This window comes from Tupaia chinensis, unplaced genomic scaffold (assembly GCF_000334495.1).
Source record: "Tupaia chinensis unplaced genomic scaffold, TupChi_1.0 Scaffold000062_1, whole genome shotgun sequence".
Classification (NCBI taxonomy): domain Eukaryota; kingdom Metazoa; phylum Chordata; class Mammalia; order Scandentia; family Tupaiidae; genus Tupaia; species Tupaia belangeri.
Genome location: NW_006159520.1, coordinates 3,082,334 through 3,103,073, shown reverse-complemented (window position 1 = coordinate 3,103,073; position 20,740 = coordinate 3,082,334). Strand labels below are relative to the sequence as shown.

General features: G+C 39.6%; 1 protein-coding gene across 3 annotated transcripts in view; it reads right to left on the bottom strand.

Moving 5' to 3' along the window:
- Nucleotides 1-6,601: 6,601 nt before the first annotated feature.
- The window catches only part of CDIN1 (CDAN1 interacting nuclease 1), a 255,247-nt gene continuing 241,108 nt past the window's right edge, over nt 6,602-20,740 (bottom strand). For 2 of the 3 annotated variants that reach the window (XM_006141702.3, XM_006141701.3), the window contains one exon: nt 6,602-6,965. In XM_006141702.3, coding sequence (XP_006141764.1) covers nt 6,833-6,965 — 133 coding nt within the window. In that variant the 3' untranslated portion in view covers nt 6,602-6,832. The remainder of the gene's footprint in view (nt 6,966-20,740) is intronic. The other variant, XM_027765600.1, reaches the window with a different exon arrangement.

Genomic DNA, 20,740 nt, shown 5'->3' with positions numbered 1-20,740 from the left:
GAACCGTGGTCAACTACATGGGAGTCCAGCAGCATAGCCATTACGCTAACTGCTGGTCCCAAGAAACATTGTTTTTTAAAATATAAATATTAAGATAAAGATAAACCTTTCCTAAAAGAGAAAAACAGTTAAGGTTCTTAATGTTCTCACTCAGCAATACAGAATGTAAACAATACTGTACTAGGGCTTATTTTAAGTCAAATGCAATAAAATTACATGAATTCTCTTTAAAACTAAGTATGCATCTGATGAATTTCCTTTATTTCAGATTTATGTGTACCTGTGTATGATTTTTCTTCTTCTTTTTTTTTTTCCTTCCAATTTTAAGATAGTCTTGTCATACTGTGATCCTCTTGCCAAACAGTTGGGAACACAGTCATGCATCACCATGCCTGACTCTTTTAGACAAGGTCTCACTGCGTTGCCCATGCTGGCCATGAACTTGTGATATTCCTGTCTTAGCCTCTCAGTAGCTGGGCCAACAGGCATGACTCACTGCATGAGGTTTTTTTGTTTTGTTTTTTTGACCGTCTGGGAATTAAACCGGGCCTCTCATGGGCTTCAGCCTACCAAACATCAGTGTCCAGTGTGCACTACTGTGGCTGGGCCTATTTCACATTTTGAGGATTTCTGAAGTAATTCTTTTTTGATTTTTAAGCATTTCCCATCCTTTTTGGTCAGAGGGCATGTGTGCTCTCCAGAGAGAGACACAGAGAAGAAACGTGAGAACTCATCCTCTGGTAGGGTGGCCATGCTGCAATCCCATCTCCATTCTCCTCCTGGGATTTTGGGCGCACATGCACATGCGCCCAGTGTGATTTTTCAAGCTGTCAGGTCTGGAACTCAAACCATAGTCGGTCATGTGGAAGTCCAGTGCTCTAAGCGCCATGCCAACCACTGGCCCCAGTAATTAACTGTTTTTGTTTTTTCTCACAGGACAAGTGCACTCGCTAGAGAGAAAGGGAGAGAGCTAGAGAAAAGGAAAGTAAGAAGTCACCCCCTCCTCGCCCGCCCCAGAGGTGATGGCCATGCCACAATCCCTTCTTCCAGTCTGAGTTTTAAACCACTGGGCCTGGGACTTGAACTGCAGTAGACCATGTGAAAGTCCAGAACCTTAACTACCATGCCACCTGCTGCCCCCCAGGTAATTCTTTCCTTAACATCAACATATATTTTTCTCTGATTCTAGTAAATGCATCTATTTTTTGAGCTAAAGAAAATGAGAAACAATGAAAAGTTTCCAATGATTTGCTTAATATAAGTGAAAGAGAAAACACTTAAAATGAATTTAATAGTCATTTATTTGTTCATTCAACACTTACTAAACACCTCTTCTGCACTAGGAACTCTGTTAGTTGTTAGGCAACTACAAAACCAATGTAGCTTCTACTTTTACAGAGCTTATCATCTAGCTGGAAATCTTGCATTAAGAAGTAGAGAATCAGGGCCAGCCAGAGACATGGTGGGTAAGGTGACTGATCCCACATTGTTGACTGCATGGTTTGAGTCCTGGACCTGGCGACCTTAAAAACACACAAGGGTGTATTATGTGCAGGCATGCCCAAATTCCCAAGAGAAGAATAGAGGAGAAAGGACCCCAGCATGGCCATCCTCCTTTGGGAGGGGGGGTGCTTTCTTTCTCTCTCCCTCTCTTTGTCATTCTCTAGCAAGTGTATGATGTACCCATATAACAAAAAAAAAAAAAAAAAAAAAAAGAAAAAAAAGAAAAGAAAAAAGAAAAAGGAAAAAAAAAGAAAATCAGAAAAAATACAAGTTAACTGTTGAAATAAATACAAAGCAGTCAAGCAAAGGGTGCTTCAATCTTTCGGTTGACATAAAAAAAAATGATTTCCTGCAGAAAAGTAGTTGCATTAAAATTTCAATTTGCCCTATACCATTATTTAAATTGAATAAATACTAAAAGCCGACTACAGACACACTACATTGCTATTTCTGAATGCATTTGTATTGAGTGTAAAAATGACAAAAGGCATGTTTTTAAGAGAAAAAGTGCCAGTTATTCTAGAAATACCTTTTATTAAACACGGCAGTTTCAAAGGGAATTAATGACCACTTTAGGTTAATGGTCATTGGCTTCATGTTCAGCCCTCAATTAAACTCTGAACTTCAATTGTTATTACTTAATTGACTTGGTTATATTTCATGTCAGGATTTCAAAATGACCTTCCTTTTAAAAAATAAAGATCACCCTGACATAATACCATGGGTCTTTGGTTGAGTCTGACATTCCTACAGCAGCCTACACTATCTTTATATATGGCTGAGCCTAGAATTTGCTTAGCTGTGCTATCACTAGGGTATTTCCCATCATCCTTGCCCATGACATGAGACAGCTCAGGATAAATCCAAGTGATGAGGGAAAAGGATGAACATTAATATATCTGTTGCCATGATTATTATTAAAATGCCAAATAAATCCACTGAGATCCGCTTTATTCTAAGTGCAGGGAGTTAGACAGTCTTAAATACCTTGAGTATCACTATTAAATACTGTCAAGTTATACTTACTTAAAAATGTTACTATATGTATCTTTTCCTTCTAAGTCACTCCAAATGTTTAGTTGTTCTAGTTAACTAGATGAAAACTTAAATCTCTTTCACTTATGCATGAAATGACAATAAGAACAAGTTGGATTTATTGAGCCAATGAGTTGGATTTTATATAAAGTGGGTATGACACCAAGATCAAACTTTGCTATACTGGCTGAAACAAATTAAGGCATCAAATGAGCATTTCCCCTTCCCTCGTATTGTGGAAAAGTTTTAAAAGTCTTTTTGAAGTACTTTGATCAAGCTTTGAAATCATTTTGGTGGATTACCATTGTACGAAAACTGTAATTTATAGTGCTTGACCTAAGTAGCTCTTTGTCTCACAGCCATGTTCAAAACAATAGCAGGAAAGTGAAAAACACGAGGTTCGGAACCCAAGCTGTTCTGGTTATTATTTAATTCATAATTCCATCGTCCTTACTTAATCTTTGGAATCCAGGCATGTTCTTAATCAAACGGTTCTATGGATAGGAGGGTTAGTTTGGAATAAAGTGATCAGATGATCCAAACTTTGTCACATGTGACCCTTCCTTAACCTAAACATGACTTTAACACACTGGTTCAGATGGGCACTTCTTTATAAATGGTGACAGAGCAGGCCAACTCCCATTGTTTGCCTTGTGGTTTCCTCCCTAGTTAAGCTTACTTACTTGGTTCTTTAACCCTAATCAAGAAGGGGCCTATTGGGAGATTTTCTCCTCCCATCCTTGTCACAAAACAGTTACACTAAGGCAACTTGCTCCCAACAGATCACATGGAAAATGGCCAGCTGCCCCCAGGATGAATGAGCTCGGGGTGACGTTCTAACTGAATTACACAGATGCTTTACTATTTTAATTCATAACTTCAATCAGCTAAACAGCAGCACACAAGCCAAAAGTAGCTATAAAACCTTACATGTCTCTTTGGCTCCTTCAGCCAAAACACTTACTGTAAGGCAAAAACTTCATACTTCATTTAACCCTGTAAAATCTTATCTTAAAGTTCTATAATCCTTTAGGTGCCACATAGGCAATTGCATTTTTTGGCACGTGGAGGATAGTTAGGTGGGGCTTTTCCCTAAAATATTAGCCAATTGCCACACTCTGCACTCCTTCCCCAGAAGTATGCATTGGGATTCAGATTGGAAGCATCTCAATCCTGGAATCATTTTCTAAAGACAAAAAGAGCCAAAGAGTAGAGAGAAAATGCGGAGGTCATGTCCATGTGGAAAGAAACCAGCAAAGGCTGGTGAGGGGCAAGTGCCCCAAAGAGGTGAAAGTGAAGAGAAAGAAGCACAGGCAAGCAGGAAAGATTGAATTCGACTAGGACCCCAGGTCATAGATGGGAGCAGGTTAAAAGAGCAGACGTCTAGGGTACCTTGGTTCCAAAGAGGAAAGGGAACAATGAGTGGAGCTCCCTAGTGGGAGGCCATGAATTAACTGTTCACTTGGGCACTGTGCATTAATTAGTGTGGTCCGCCAGGGACCATTTAGTAGATTACCTCATCAGGGCTCTAAGCAATCCCCTGGTGGTGTGAATGAGTTAATGCACCCCCTAAAGACCAATAATTTATCATCTTTCCCAGAGTGGATTCAAGCCTTGCAGATAATGAGCAGGTACATACACCTATGGTTAAAGAAAATGATTTCCCCTGGAGGCTCAGCTTGCTGACCCTGAGCCACCCCTTTGATATGCGATTTTTGGAGTGCTTTGAAGAGCTGACATACACCTCTCTAGAAAGCAGGAGGGGAAGAAAAGGAGTCCCAATTTTTTTATGGATTTGAGTGGGGGTGGGCTACGACTGGGTGTAAGGGAAAGTTCATGAAGTCACCCTAAATAGCAATACTGGATCAGCTTTGCTCTGAGCTGACCCCTCCCCACGCTTCAAATGAGCCTCTGTGTGTTTGTGAGAGCAGATGCTTGGCAAGTCTATATATGCCAGAGAGAACATCATTTAGTTTTACGTTTTACACACACTCTTGCTTTCTGGCTTGGCATAATTCATTAGCACAGTGTGCAGAATGCGCCATAAAACAAGATTTGGCTTTAACGTGAACGTTCTAATGACGACAGCAATAAAAATAAGTTGTCATCCCATGTCTACTTTCCAAGGCTTATGTTTATAGTGTCTAAACTAAAAATCCAAACAAGCAAACAACACATTTCCACAGAACACAGATAAGTATTTTTAACATAAAAAAGAAAACTACACAAGACTAAGGAGGCTTTAGGTTTCCAACTTGGGAACATTACTCCCTTCTCCCCCACACCCCTTCATTCCAAAAGCAGTAGATACAGTAATCACATTCAATTTTGTGTGGAAAAAATGCTTACTTTTGAATAACCTGTAACCTTGTAGCATGTAGTTTTCTGCTGGTTTCCTTCTCTCTTTTCAGGGCCAAATTTTACAGTCTCATTCAGAAAAAGGTGCTGTCTTTGCTGGGGAACACCAATACCTCCACACAACACGTTATGTCAGGGCACCAGGTAGAAGAATAAATACAAAATGCAAGCACCCTTTTTATTTTTTAATTTATTTGTGCACACTCATCATAAATTTGTTTAATGTAAAACAAACAAATCCTTGACAAGGGTTTAACAGGATTTTCAACATCTGTGTAGATAAATGTAATTTATTCCTAAAGAAGAAAAAGTCATTTAGAGCATGCCATGAAACTTGCTTTAAACAACATTTTTGTTTAAAGTGTGCATAGATGTATGTACATCAAGGTGACAGAGTTCTTTCGAGTCTTTTTATTTCAGGCACAAAAGCTGCATGATGAATTTTACATTGAAACAGAAGTTGGCCTGACACTTCTTCATCATTTCATCATTTTCCTCTCTTCCTTGATTCAATGTGGCCACTATGGAGTTAAAAATCCCTACATGCTTGGACCTGAAATGCTTGTGTCCTTTGAAAAATGCAGCAGTAGGTAGAGTTTTGCAAACCTTCTTAGGTATAAAATGAACAGAGTACAAATGACATATTTAGGTTTGTGAAGAACCACACAAAGTATGTAACTTCAAAGTGTTTGCAAAAGTTGCATTTTTACTAATGCCTTCAAAATCATCTATTCAACATTATAAAAGTTAGGTTTTGTCAGCATAGGGGGCAAATATTTTACTAAATCCACTTTTGGGTACAGATTCATTTTTAATTCCCCCAAAGAAAGATATATAATTAATTTACTAATGTTTTGCTTTAGATTGACATCTGGTCTGCAGTATACAAAAGTGAATAAATTAGAGTGAACAAAAAATCAAAATCTCCTTTATTTTGCTTATTTAAAAACTGCTCTAGGTTTCTTTCTGGTACACTTAATTTATTCAAAGCTGAATATTTCTAAAGTCCAAGTTAAGTGTTATATAATTATGTGGTATAAAATGCAGACACAAAGCTGTGTACAGAATGTGCTGTTAAGAATTATACTCATAAAAATACTGGTTAACCTACATACTGTTTAAAAATAAACTCTCCTCAATGCTGGCCCTGAACTTCATTCAGTCCCCTCCTCTCCTGCCCCTATCCCCACAGGGAATGCTGTTTCCAGACACAATGTAAGTAATACTTTTAAATGAGATAAACGTACAATGTTTGGTGTTCAAATAAGCATTATAAACAGAGGAAGTTCTCATCAAGCGTATTTTTGCAGCTTGGCACAATGCCACAGAAATCAGGAAACCGTGACAACTGGACGGAACACGCACCCAGAACAGGCTACCAGTGGGCTCTCTGGGAGTCCGGTAGGTGAGAGCGAAACTTTAGTTTCAGACTTCATGTCTTGTTTCTCGGGGCTTGTGAGAGATTATCCCGTGACGGGAAGGCAATGCTGGGTATCTGTGCGTGCGTGAGAAGAGGCAGAGAGATAGAGAATGAATCAAAGCTTAGAAAGAAATAAGGGGGTGATTTGGTAACTGGGCGGAGAATTGAAAAATCACACCTTTCAATCTCCACATTTTTTCTTTTGTTCAGTATACAAGGAGAAACCATCCGGAAGGAAGAAAGATTATGACTATCTCTACACTAACTGTTTGACAGAGACAGAAATGCTGATAATGAGTGGGTTGTGTCTGTGGTTCTTGGCTGTTCACATCAGCAAGGGATGAAGGAAAACAGAAACTCTTGATATGTTTGTCTAGAAGGTAGTGGTGTGACCACCGGCAGCAAGAGTTCAGCTGAAGTTCAGGGCAGATGTTGCCAGGAGTTTACACGGCAGGAAAGTAAAATTGCTTCCGGATTCACCTTTTCCTCCCAGCATCTCTTCCAGGATCTTCGGGGTCAAGCTACGGCGCTATGGCATAAGGTGACAATGTCCGTGGGGAAACAGGCTTTGAGCAGGATGCCCCTCTCCCGGTTGCAGTCCAGCTCCTGGATAAATCCGTACCAATAGATGACTAAGCCTGGCCCAAATCTGCAAAAAACAACAGAAAATAACACACATAGCATCATCATAGCTCAGAAAACGTCACCTTGGAGGGAGGCATTGGAAAGATGATTAAATGACAGGATTGCACAAAGTGTTTGTTTGTTTGTTTTACCACCGTTATGACTGAAAGTAGTAGGACTTAAACCAAAGAGCTCATTTAATACCAGTATTATCCCTTGTATGAATTGGCTACCTTTCTTTCAAGGAACCTGAACCAGTTCAGATATAAGAACTATCCATCTTACCTTTCAGTAAGGTGATATGAGTGAGGGCTGATGGGGCAGTGATGGGCTGGGAAACCCCTGGTTTGAGGTTTTAGTCTCCTAACATTTAGTGGTACTATTTTATAAAGTTAAACTTTCAGGGCAGCCCTGTTGCACAGAGAATAAATGCTGTGCAGAGGAGACTGGGTTTTACTCAACCAAATGTGTGATTTGTGGTTCAAATCCTGGCCCTGGTGGCAGCATACTAAGTTCAAATGAGTGGGCCCAGGATCTGCACCAGATGGAGAAATGGAGGAAAAGGGATTGCAGTATGATCAGGCCTTGGTGGAGGGTGCTGTCTCCTTCCCTTTCATTTATGTGCCCTCTGGCATTAAAAATAAATAAATAATAAACATTAATTTTCCTATTTTTGACTAAGAGAAAGAAATGAATGTTTAAAAAGTAATTGGAAAAAAACAAAATAGCTTAAAGTTCTCTTGTAGTATTCATGCACCCATAGGCCAGATGTATCCCGTCATCGACTCTTCCTGGGCCAGCAGGTGGCATGTTAAGGTGTTGGATTCCCACATGGTTGTCTGCAGTTCAAATCCTGGAAGTGGCTTCCTGAAAAATCACACTGGGTATGTGTGTGTGTGCATGTGCTCAAAATCCTGAGAGAAGAGTAGAGGAGAAGGAATTGTGGCATGGCCATCTCCCACAGGGAGAGGAGGTGATTTCTCACTTTCCCTCTCTCTCTCTCACCAGAGAGATAAGAAAAAAAACAATCCATGTGACACTGTGGGATCCCTTAAAAAGACCTTGTCCCCAGCCTTTCAGTCTCTGCATTACAAGCTCTCTAAGTGTAGACAGAGCACGAAGTTTGGTCACAGGTTCATATGGAAACGAAGAATAAAGTTAGGTAGACGTGTGACCAAGCTTAGACAGATGAGGGCTTATGACCCAATATTTCTAACTGTACCTCCTCCGAATTATCTTCAATTTTGTTAGCAGTCACTGATCCCCACCAGGCAGATTCAGGAAGTAGCCCTATAGACTACTTCACTCATCAGGAAGTGAAGACCTTTAGGCTGGGTTCATAAAGATGTAATCACTATCAATCACCGTGCACGGAGATGTTTTGCACATCAGTTTCACGTTTTTCCTACCGAGCGCACTTAATTAAAGGGCTGCACGACTTTTGGTGTAGTGTTGCAGGAATTTTACAGTGAAATCATAAATTACGAATGCTGGGTTGGTAAAAGGATGTCTAAAAACAGAACTGCTTTCTGTATTCTAACATTACAGCAGGCTGAACCATGCTAGGCCAAAAAGCTTTTTCCTTCCATGATTTATTACATGCTGTAGTGTACTAGCCAAAACTAACAGTACAGGATGCGCTGTGAGATACAGTACGCACAGGAACGAGTTCAGTGGGAAGTCACGGGCTGGTTTATTTGGGGATTCACATCAGCAGAGAAGTCAAAGGTAGTCAGGTTTAATTAAAACTTTTTCAGTCCCCGCTGCACAGGGACAGAACCATCACTTGAACTTCTAGGAGATGCAGCAGCTGGGTATGATGAGAAGCCTTGGAGCAGCAGGCTCAGAGAGATTTACCTGAATTCAGGGCTGTGTAGAGTTGCTCTCTTTCCAGCATCTCCAAGGAAGGCTTTAGCATTTCCTTTGAGGTCAGAAGAATTAGGCTCCCTGTGCAACAGGATGTGTGACCCACGATGGTCAAACACACACTAGGCAGAGCTCACAGCTGGACAAGAACTTGCACCCATTTAACTAGGGGCTTTTTAGTCACTTTACAAAAAAGTTTATTTATTTTTCCCATAATTTAGACAGACAGAGAGAAAGAGAGAGAGAGAAAAGACCCCACATCTTGACAGGGTCTCCATGCTGCAATCCACCTGCAGCTCTATCCAGTTCCTGATCACGGGCATGCCTGTGCCTGATATATACAAGGACGTTTCTGGATGTAAACTTGGAACTTTCACTTGTGAATCAGCCTTGCATAGAGTCACATTTTACTGCTGAGTCACCAATCGGCCTCTCTTAGTAACTTTTCATCACAATTGTCTGTAACTGGAACATATACCATTTGGTACTTTCATTTTACAGAGAGTTCTGTGATTAGGACCAAGTGATTTCAGATTTGTCAAAACAAGTCTGGCAAGAGCAGGAAGATTTGTGACTCTGTGGACCATGTCTGAGATGCCTCCAGCCTTCCCATCAGCCAAACGCCCCTTAGTTACAGTCTCGACAGACCTGACATTAAGCTCAACACATTCCTCCGTGTGATTTGACAGCCATTTTTCGAGATCACGATGTTCTTTAGAAAGGCACTAATATTTTTACAAAGGGAGAGAAAAAATGGGATCTAACACGTCATGGAGAAGAACAAAAGAATATACGGGGGTCATAAAAAACAAGCCCAGTATTTTAAGGATTTAATAAAACAAAAACACACGCAGCACTGAGGAGCAGGAGTGGCCTGCACTTCCCTTGCATAGCTAAATCATAAGCCAAAGGACCCGAAGCATGACAGCTCTTTATGAAAATGGCATTTTCTAGGCAGAGCCTCCATGCTCAAGAAAATGGACTTATTTCACTTGCAAGGGAACAGATAAAATGTGCAACTTGGGAAGGTTTTGCAGGAGTGGGACCCTGAACATTTTCCTGCTGTGGCTCACAGCCAGGGTCCCCTAAAGATAGCTCCACGGCCCTACAAGCATTCTCAGCAGAACTTGTAATCAGGTTCTACAATATATCTAATTTTTTATGTTTCCTATGGAATTGTATTATGTTTGGTAATATTAACTTTATCGTGTAGCTCAGACCTCTGATGGACAATATGTGTCTAATTAGAAATGAGGAAACACAACTTCCTTTTGTAAACAGATTGGTAGAGAGACTTTCAAATGATGTGATCCTTGAGTGACAAAAATAATAGGGACATTAGAGAGACACAAGTTCGGAAATTTAACAACAGGATGAGATCTGGCCTTGTTCCCAACACTTACTTTAGTGCATTTCTAAGTTTCTTCAACAGCTTAAGAGGCAGATGCTGGCAGGATAACTTTTTATCAATTTACCTGTCTACGATGGGCTGACCACATTAAGCAACTTAATATAATCAATTTCTTGGTTATCTGAACTAACAGAAGGGAAGTTTTCGGTTGATAATTTGATAAACCAAACAACACAAAAGGTGGCATTTCCTCCTGAAAAGGTGTAAAATGGAGAAAACAGGACCCTAGCACATTTTTATGTAGGTCAAGTGTGTGCTTGTGGGCTGAGTGAGTTCACCTTTGTGATGCCTTTTCTCATTTACTGTGGCACCACTGGACAAGAATGAGATCACTGGGAAGGCAAATATAACCTTCGTGACCAATAAAAATCAAAAAGACTCTGTTAATGGCATGTAAAAGAAAATAGAGTCCCCAGTCTGAGGGAATGTGCAGAGCAGAGGGCTAGTCTGTGGCCGGGATTGTACCCTCCCTACCAGCCCGGAGACACTCAGTAATGGGATGTGCACGGACATCTGAATTGATTCTGTAAACACTTTTCAAGGTTGACTATAATTTTAAGGTTGTTATACTCATGGTTAAATAATAAGATCAAAGATAGCCCCCCTCCCCCAATGGATTTTAAAGACTCCTGGGAGCTGAGACTAGAATGCCGGGGACTTTTGAGGAAGTAATCTTGCTTGCAAATAAAATAACACCGAATTAGTAAAATCAACAAATACCTCTGGGAAAAATGGTAGGTGAAAATCAAGATCCATGATAGACTGTGAGGACATGAAAGATGAAGTTCTTTGGAAATAATGACAACCTTATAAATGTGGTCAAAATGTGTATCTCTGGTTTCCTTCCAAGTTCGGCTATTTAGAGAAACTAAATAGGACACTAGACCTCACTCTGGATATCCTTGGGTGGTTTTTGTGCAAATCTGTCTCCCAAGGATTTTTCTTCTATTTTGTCATTTGTCTCTTGGTTAAATTCCGACCCTGATGAGGGCAAAAACCATGTCTTATTTATATTCTTGTCCTCCATTCCTAGCACTGTGCTGGTCCATGATTAACATCCCCAGGATAAGATGGTGAGCACGGGCTTCGTAATAATAGGCCGGGACAGTTGTATACTGGCTATACAATCAGTGACAGTCTAGAGCCAAGGGGCTGGCAGCATTTGGCCACTGCCATGGTGTGGTATTTTTACTAAAGACCAGAAAGAACACACTCGTGCATACTTATAGGTCACAGTGATAATAATAATAATAATAGCTAAAACAATGTTAATTATTAATACTTCCAGAATACTTACTATGCACCAGAAATTCCTCTAAGTACTTTGCATATAGTTTACATTATCAACCCACTTAATTCTTGTGCCAACCTCCTGAGGTAGGTACAATTATTGCCCCTGTTCTACAAAAGAAAAAAAACCTAAGCAAGGAACAATTAAGTAGGTTGCCTGAGGCTTGCCAGTTATAAAGTGGAGGAACCAGTTTCGAACCCAGGCAGTCTGTGAGGTGCTCATTATGATGTAGTGATCAGTGTACTAAACTGGATGATACAGTATTCAACTTTAAGCAGACAAAAGATGGAATGCCTTTTGCACTGCTAGACTTTGCCTAGAGCATTTTGGAGGGTCCTGGCCTAAGGGGAATATCTTCAGTCTGGAACTGACCCAGAAGAGAATCCTAGAATATCTGAGGAATAATTAGAATAACAGTATATTTGACTTAGAAGTGAACACAGCATGGTAACATGCACACCATCTTCTGATTTTGCATATGCTCTCTGGGAGGAGTGATTTGATTCACACTGTCATTCTTAGGTGCAGACTTAGGGCAGTGTTAGGGCAGTGTTTGGAAGTAGCTAAGAATCACATTTTGACTCAAGACAAATAACAGGTTTTTTCTATAATCCACTCTCTTGAAAACATGGAGTGAGCTGCCTTGCAAAACAGTGACATCTCTGTGACTGGATCTATTAAATAAAGGCTAGGCTTTATTTTTATACATTGAGTCAATGCAAACAAATTGGGAATTTTTACACAAACCCCTGCATATTCAGCTTTATTTATTTATTTATTTTTAGATGAATTGCTCTGGCAACAAGCAGCCAGCATTAAGTCACGACTGGCCCTTCAGACAAGACATTTGTTCTCAGGTTTTCTGCGGTCACCACTTCTCTGTTACTCCCTTATGCTGAGGCTCAGTGCCAGGTTCTATTTATCATGATACTTGCACGGTGGGTTTTCTCACTATAAGACCCCATTCTCCACATCGATGTCTCTGTGAAATCTGGGAAAGTAAAAGATAACCTTCATGGGTTTCACTTTGAGCAAAAAATGGAAAAAGGCACATTTCTTATGAGTTGCCTGCTTTGCTCAGTTGTGTTGTCCACCTGGTCCCTGTTGGCATTTCGTATTTTGATTGCCTGATCTGAGAACTAACTACAAGGTTCCTAACTCTTAGCTAGAGGCCCTTAAGGGGTTGTGAAGAGAAAGCAAAGAATTATTATATACATCAAACTCTACCCTCAGACAGAAAGAGAAATACATATATATATATATACATATATATAGATATATAGACACACATATGTGTCTATATATCTTGTCTTATTTAAAAAAATACAGATAACAAAATAGGATTCATAGCACCTTTCAGTCATCATGTATTTTCTAAACAGAGGGAACTTAAAAGCACAGCTGTTGTTACATGGCAGAGAGGCAGCAAACATTGCTTTTGTTTGTTTTGAAGATCTTCAAATTAGGCAAGGATGGGGAACACTGTTCTAATTGGTTCCATCTCTTTCTATGGATGGATGTGTTATGTACAGGTGAACAGCATACACTAAGGAGAATCTATGATATGGGTAACATTAAGACATATTGACGATGTGTGAAATAGTTAGCAAATTTGTGACTAACCTGTCTCCGCACATATGGTTCATCTTCACAGGAAAAAAAAAAAAAAGAACTGGAAGGAAAGACATTTAGCTACTACACCAACTCTCATTTAGAACTTAGTCTACCAAGAGCAATCTCACCACTTTTATTTCTAGGAAGAAAGGTACAGAAGAGAAGTGTCAAACAAAATTGAGCAAATGGAGTAGGAAAAGAAGACCCAGAGTGACAGAGTGATGGTGATGCCAGAGTTCTGAGTTACAACTAAAAGCTGCAGACAGAGGGTATGGTAGGCAGTCTTCTAGCACAGTGTCAATGACCCTTGCCTCTTGGTATTCATGCCCTTGTCTAATCCTCTCCTCTGGAACTAATGGATTGCTTGTAACACAAAGAATATGGCAAGAGTCATAAGATGTCCGTTTTGTGACTAGGGTACAAAACCTATGGACTTCTATCTTGTGGTGAGACTGTCTCTCTATTGCCTTCTCTGCTTATAACTTTTGATGAAGCAAACTGCCATGTGAGAGAGGCCCATGAGACAAAGAACTTGGAGCAGGGTGTGGTCGACAGCCAGTGAGGAACTGCAGTCCTCAGCTCAACAGACCATGGGGAAATGAATCCTGCCAACAACTCCTGAATGAGTTCGGAAGTAGACCCTTCCTCAGTTGAACCTTCAGATGAGACCAGAGACCCTAAGCCAATGCAGCCTGGGAGAGACTGTGAAGCAGAGGATCTATTGATAGCTAAGCTGTGTCCTTACTCTTAATCCACAGAAACTGTGAGGTAAATGAATGAAGTCACTTAGTTTTGAGGCCTCTGTTATCTACGAAGAGATAACAACTACATATATGCACTGCAGATTCAAGTTTAAGTATAAATTAAATATGATTCTTCACAATCTAGCATGGAAAGTCCTGTTGGGCACAGATTGGCATTTTTAGATATAACTGCTCCCAGAATTTGTAGCTGAGGGGATACTGAAGGAGATTATCATTAAGCAGCAACTTATTATACAATTCTGTGCTTTTATTCTAATGGCTTCTTGGCTCCTGACTTGGATAATACGCTAGTAACCCTCTTTGCTGCATATCTAGGAAGCTGGGGTTACATAAAACAAAGACTTCTCCATACATTCTGCAATTCAGTGGTTTTTGTGAAAACTTGGTTATCGGGTTTCTAAAGCAATAAATTTGAAAGGGGTAGACTTTGAGTTTGTGAGGCTAGTTACAGGTAGAACACTTGGTCAGTTGAGGTAACTGCTAATAACCAGGGAAGAGACATAAAAAGCCCCAATCATGACAGTGGCTGTTTAAAATTGAGGCAAACAGCTTCTGTCTATCTTGACAGGTGCTTAGGACAGTCAAGAAAAAACAGATGCTACTTATATTTTGTTCAGTTTTGAAAAAGGCAGCAAAAGTGGTAATACATTTTTAAAAGGTTACCACCAAAAATATTTTTTAAATGGTACTTTAGCAAGTAAATTCTTACTTTTCCAGAAAAATCTAGCTGTCCTCAGTTCATCCCTGAGCATCTCAAGTTATGTATGTTTAACAGGATATGTTTTAAATTATAAATTGCATCTTCAGTTCAAGGTTTTCCATAACTCTCTGGGAACCTCAGAGGTACAGAGAGAAAGTGTGGGTCCAAACGACTCGCTTATTTATTTATTAACTATAAAACAAAATAGTCCCTCTTCCTTGCCTTCTCTGCACTATCCTGTATTTAAAGAATTACTTGGGTGGTATATTTACTTACAAAGGAGAAGACTATTGTTTTTTGTTACATTTTTCCTTGAGGCATCTTCTTCAGGGAGTGAAAAGAAAAGTAGAGCAAGAATCTAGACATTTCTGATCATACTATTAGGCATCACTTTACTAAATTGGCCCTAATAACCAATTACCTGATTGGTTTCCTGAAGCCAGTTTAGCTTCACTGCAGATTTTAAAAGGCCCTTAACCAGCATGATGTCCATAAACATGCTCTGTAACTACATATAAAATAATATAGTCAATATAAAATAATATAATCAACCGCAAAGAAGTAACTAACATTTACTCAAGACCTATTATGTCTTTTCTTTTTTTTTTTTTGAGAGGTTTTTGCTACAGGGTGCATGCACTCGCCAGACAGACAGAGACAGACAGAGGGATAGAAAGCAAGAAATCACCCCCCAGAGGGGATGGCCACTCTGCAATCCCTTCTCCTCCATTCTCCTCTCGGGATCTTGGGCACGTAAGCACACACACGCGCCCGGCGTGAGTTTTAAGCCACCGGGTCCAGGACTCGAACTGCGGTCGACTACATGGGAGTCCAGCGACATAGCCATTACGCTAACTGCTGGTCCCTCAACACCTATTAAGTGACAGCCAGTGTTTCAAACACTTACACATGCAGACTGACTCAGTACTCACTATCACCCCATGAGGGTGGCACTAAGATAATCCTCACAGAGGAAAAATCTGAGGCACAAAGAGGGTCAGGATTTGAACCCAGGCAGTCTAGCTCTAAGGCTTGTTCTTGTCACGACTATACTCTACTGTCTCTCACAATACCTATGTTTATATAGCAATTTATAACAGCCATTCAACTTTGAAAAATATTTACGACACCTGGAAAAGATAGAAAAGCAGAGGCCCAGAAGCAAGGTGACTAATCAAAAGCCCAGTATATGAGTTGGGATCCATCTGTCTACAGGGAATAATTCTTCTAAGTCTGAAGTCAATAGTTTCCCACCAAAATGTTTATCTAACTACTCATTTCGATTTAAGTGTCACCACATTTAGGAAGTATATAGAAATGCAACCCGTAATTCAGGCAAAAGAAATTTAAATGATTACATTCTCAAATATTTAAAGCCCTTACCGATCAGAGAGAAGTAAGCTAGGGAATGAGAATTAGAGAATCACCACGTCACGTTCAGGGAAGAGAAATGCCTGATGCTGCGAAGGGGTACAGGAGTTACGGGCGCAGAATCTAAACACGAGGGAAGAGGAGTAAATCCAGAGCACTGCCACAGCCTGCTCATATAAACGGAAATAAACAGCTGGAGTAAGTTATGAGGAAAATTGAGGGAAGCAACGGGTCTAAGTGAGCATGTGAAGTGGAGATTTGTTTTCCCTGAAAAGAAGATTCAGACTTGCTATGCAGGATGTTACGGTGAAGCCCAAAGGCCCCATTTTTGCACTTGAAACATCTCTAGTGTGGAGGTGTATCTTATATTTGTGCCATTAACTGGGGTTATGCATGTTTTCAGATCTATGAGAAAATCACTGCATACATTTAAAAACTAGTATGCTTTTATGTCTCTTTTGGTAACACAATAAGCTAGTGAAGAGTGGTGGGACTCGTGTACTATTAAACAATTTGCCTCTCTACAGTAAATGAGGGAAATTCATGAAGTTGACCTAATACTTCTTCCCAATGAGCAGAATGACCATGATCACATACAAAAAGATTCACAGTGCACAGGGATCCTACAACATAAATCTGGACCAAGTCAATAAAACAATTTTCAGTTGAAGGATGACAAGTGGACGAAAGCACGATTTGATGATTTTTGTGAGGTTTGCTGTTCACCAGGGTCTTCATCAAACAATAAAAACAAACCTAGTTGTATTGATTAGAATTTTTATTCCCAGCCTAAATCTTTTATTTCAATTCACAAAGAGAAAAATCTTTCTTTAAAAGAAACAGTAAAGAATCTCTCTCTCTCTCACACACACACACATGCAATTTTTTTTTTTTTCCTTTCTCATCTTGAGTTGCTGTGTGGGGTCTTTGCTATCTTCTGAGAATATGTGCAGACATGTGGCTGTTGGGAGTCAATTGTTTCACCATCAAAAAGACTTGCATGTGGTTTTTATGAAGAGCGCATTTTCAAACACACAGTTCAGGACGAAGGAGAAATATAAAACATCTTGTAATTGTTTTAAAATAAACGCTTACACTGTTTATTTAGTTTTAATCTGTGTGTTGTAGATTGGTTATGCACTTGTTCATTGCTGTTGTATGTATCTCCAGACAGAGTTGTAAATAACTTCTCAGTCCAAGTGAAATATGCTTGCACATGTTTATGTGCAAAGTACGGGTACATTATGCCTGTGTGTAAATATGTGTACAATAATGATAGATTAGCGATCATGTACTAGAACATCATCAGGTTCTGGCACTATGGTCAATTTCATATACAATGCAAATATTCGTTCTTTTTGGAAGTATGTAGCAATGAAATGAAAGTACTTGGTTGATTTATTTATTTATTTATTTATTTGGCTTGGCAGATTTGTGTTTGCAAAGTGAAAAGACTAAAGAACGAGAACCCTGGTTCTGAGTATTTTTGCTCAGTTCAGGGATCTCAGTTATTAAAAACAAATGATCTCTTTGAAACAACCTACTCTAATTTTGAAAATAAAAACAGTAAAAATATATCTTAAATACTGATTTACTTCAGTCTTTTATGCCACATAGGAAATAAACAGAAAATACATTATTCTAAAGAAAAATTAAGAAATATGTAAATACACAACCATAACCTGAAATTCTCCTTGGAGCTTATAAAATTCAACATTTTCACGTGTATATTAAATGACCTTAAAAGTGCTTAATTTTGACTTCACTTTGTCCTATGTCGGGTAGACTGAGATGCTACACTTACGGTCTTTCTGGACTACTGTAAATTTCTCTTTAGAAGGGAAAATATAGAAAACAAAGGAAGAAGCTATTTTATCTTTAACTTGTGGTCTTCAGTCTCTGTTTCCTTGAGGAAATGTTTATCCCTGGAGTGGGTCCGTCCTTCTTCATTTCCCTGATAAGACTCTACATAAAGGTTGCATATCCATCCAGTATAGTGCACAAGTCACAGAAGAAAGGTTCCTCTCTTTAAGAAGCATATACAACTTAAACTTCAATAATATAGGAACAAATCTACTCACATTTTAAGTGTAGGATGTATCAACAGAATAAACAAAATGCCCAAGGGCTCACAGTAAAAGAACAACTTCAGAGGAAAGTATCCTAAAAGTTTTACTAGAAAAGGTGTTTTCAACTACGTTGTGTATATTCACATATTAACCCTTTAGTTTTCTCATGGTACGTCCATTTTGGGGGGGGGAAATGAAAGGTGTGTTTAGGGGTCCCAAAAGACATAGAGAGGTGGGGACAGATGCATATTGCAATGATTTAGGTATAAAATTGGAAGGTGATAGACTTGGTTTCTCTTTTAAATGAGGATGCACAGGGAAGGAAAGTGCACATCCTCAAATGGGAAGAAGAAAGAGACAACAAATGTAGTGAAAGAAACAGAAAATCCCAAACTAACAAAGTGCTTTTGGTAGGCCCAGCCCAAATAATGCAAGTGAGAAGGCACTACTGTGTAGTGGCTGAGGCCACACGGGAAACCTGGGTTTGGCTCCCGGTCCAGCCTAAACAAACAAGTGCCTGTACTCCTAGCTAACTGGGAGGCTGGGGTAGAAGGATGGTGATGTGGTGAGACCTTGTGAAAATTCAGCCCCATCCTCCCCCCTGTTCTGCTCTCTCCCCTATTACAAACAAAAAACAAAAACCAAAAAACCAAAACCAAAACCAAAACCAAAACCCCTAAGGCCATGTTTACCTTGAAAGCATTTAAGTAAGTCTGAGTGAGAAAATACTTCCTGAGGACCTTGGGTGCAAATCACATCTATCTACCTAGAATTTATATACTCCAGCCTTCTTCCAAAAGTTGGGGGTGGCTTACAAAATTGGTTGTGTGAATTATTACATGTTTTCTCAGTTATTTCCCCAGGGAAACCCACCAAAGGCTAACCCATCATTTCAGCTGATTTAACGTCGGATGCCAGAGAATTTATAATTGATATGACAACCATAATGGATAGAGATCATCAAGTTGGCAAAGCTTGGGCTGACAGTGCTGTAGTTAGTCCATTTTGGAGTTCACCAGTTAGTTTACCATAGACTCACTCTGGTAAATGTTGAGGTTATTTCTGAACTTTTTTCATTTCTGATTTTCTAAATATTAGAAGTTAGAAATACATTATAATAGAAAAGATTTTATTACGTAAATATTGCATACCATAAATATGTTTTTTTCACGTACTCTTTTATTATTAGGTATAGAAGAATGGGGTGTCTTTTTCCATGACTCAGTCTCAAAAGATCATAAGGTAACCCAGAGTTCAGTTAGACATTAATCTCAAGGAACAACGAGATTTATGGGTTCTGGATATATAAAAGTCTGCTTAAAATAAAAAATTCTTGGAATTTTCATCCTTGGCAAGGTGAAGTAAATGAAGGATTAAGGCTGATACATGTTTTCCTATAAATCTATCATTAACCAAATGTGACACAGTGCTTCAGGTATGTCAGATTCCGACTTGCCCTAAATGAATAGTTAAATTTTTCCCTTATTCACAATAAATACTTCATGATAAGCACATCTCTTTGCTAACCAATTCAGCCCTCAAAAGCAAAGCTGTCCAATTTTATAGATTCATGAAGGGCATTAGGAAAAATGGCCAGATAAAGGAAAACAACAAAAAAATGAATTTTAGAGAAAAACAAAGTATGCATAATCTAGCCTAGAATATAAGCTTCATGAGGGTGGCCTGTATTTCAACGCCACAGGAACCAGCCAATAAATATGGAAGTGTTAATGAATACCACTAGAGAGACCCCTGCTCCAGGAGAAGCTGAGTGCAATCATGCATCTGGAAAAAAAAAAGGACACACACACACACACACATACACACATAATTTTTGGTAACTTTCTACCATATAAGAAAGGAATTTTTCTTTTTCTTTTTCTTTTTTTTTTTCTTCAAGTTTTTGCCATAGGGTACGTGCACTCACCAGAGAAAGACAAAGGGTGGGGAGTGAGAAATAACCTCCCAGGGGGATGGCCACACCATAGTCCCTTCTCCTCTTTTCTCCTCTCAGGATTCTGGGCACACATGTATATGTGTCTGATGTGTTTTTCAAGCCGCCAGTCTGGGACTTCAACTACACAGTGGGACATGCGAGATCCAGTACCTTAACTTCCACAGCACCTGCTGGCCCAGGAAAGTAACTTTTAACAGTGAGAAAATAAACCTGAAAAATATTTCCAAACTATATACTTCTGAGAGCTAGCTCCCTGACTGACGGGATTGCTATTAGACTGCTGTCAGGAATCTATGCTTTCTAGGACGTTATGAGGAAAATGATGCTGTGGTTTACAGCCTCAGACACCAAGAGTACCAGTGTCTAGATGTCACTGCTGAGGTGGAGGTGGAGGTGGTGGCTGTGCGGGTGCACAGGAACCGGCTGAGAAGCATGGCGGAGCCAACAGCCGCACACAGGTGGCTCTCCCTTCTCTTAGATACAATCAGTTTAGGTAGGCTTTTGTTTACAGTAGCTTTTATCTAGAAGATAAGGTTGTAAAAACATCAATCAAAATGAAGTACTACTGTTCCTGGCCATATCTCAGCAGGTTCATCTGCTTTATTTCTTCCTCCCTTTCCAAATTCCTTAAGGTGTTTAAGATGAGTGAAGAGATATCACACTAATAAAGTGAACTGTATTTGTGTATGACACATGGAGTCGCACTGTTGAACCACAAATACCTTCCCTCCATGCCTGTGTCATCCCGGGGTTCAGC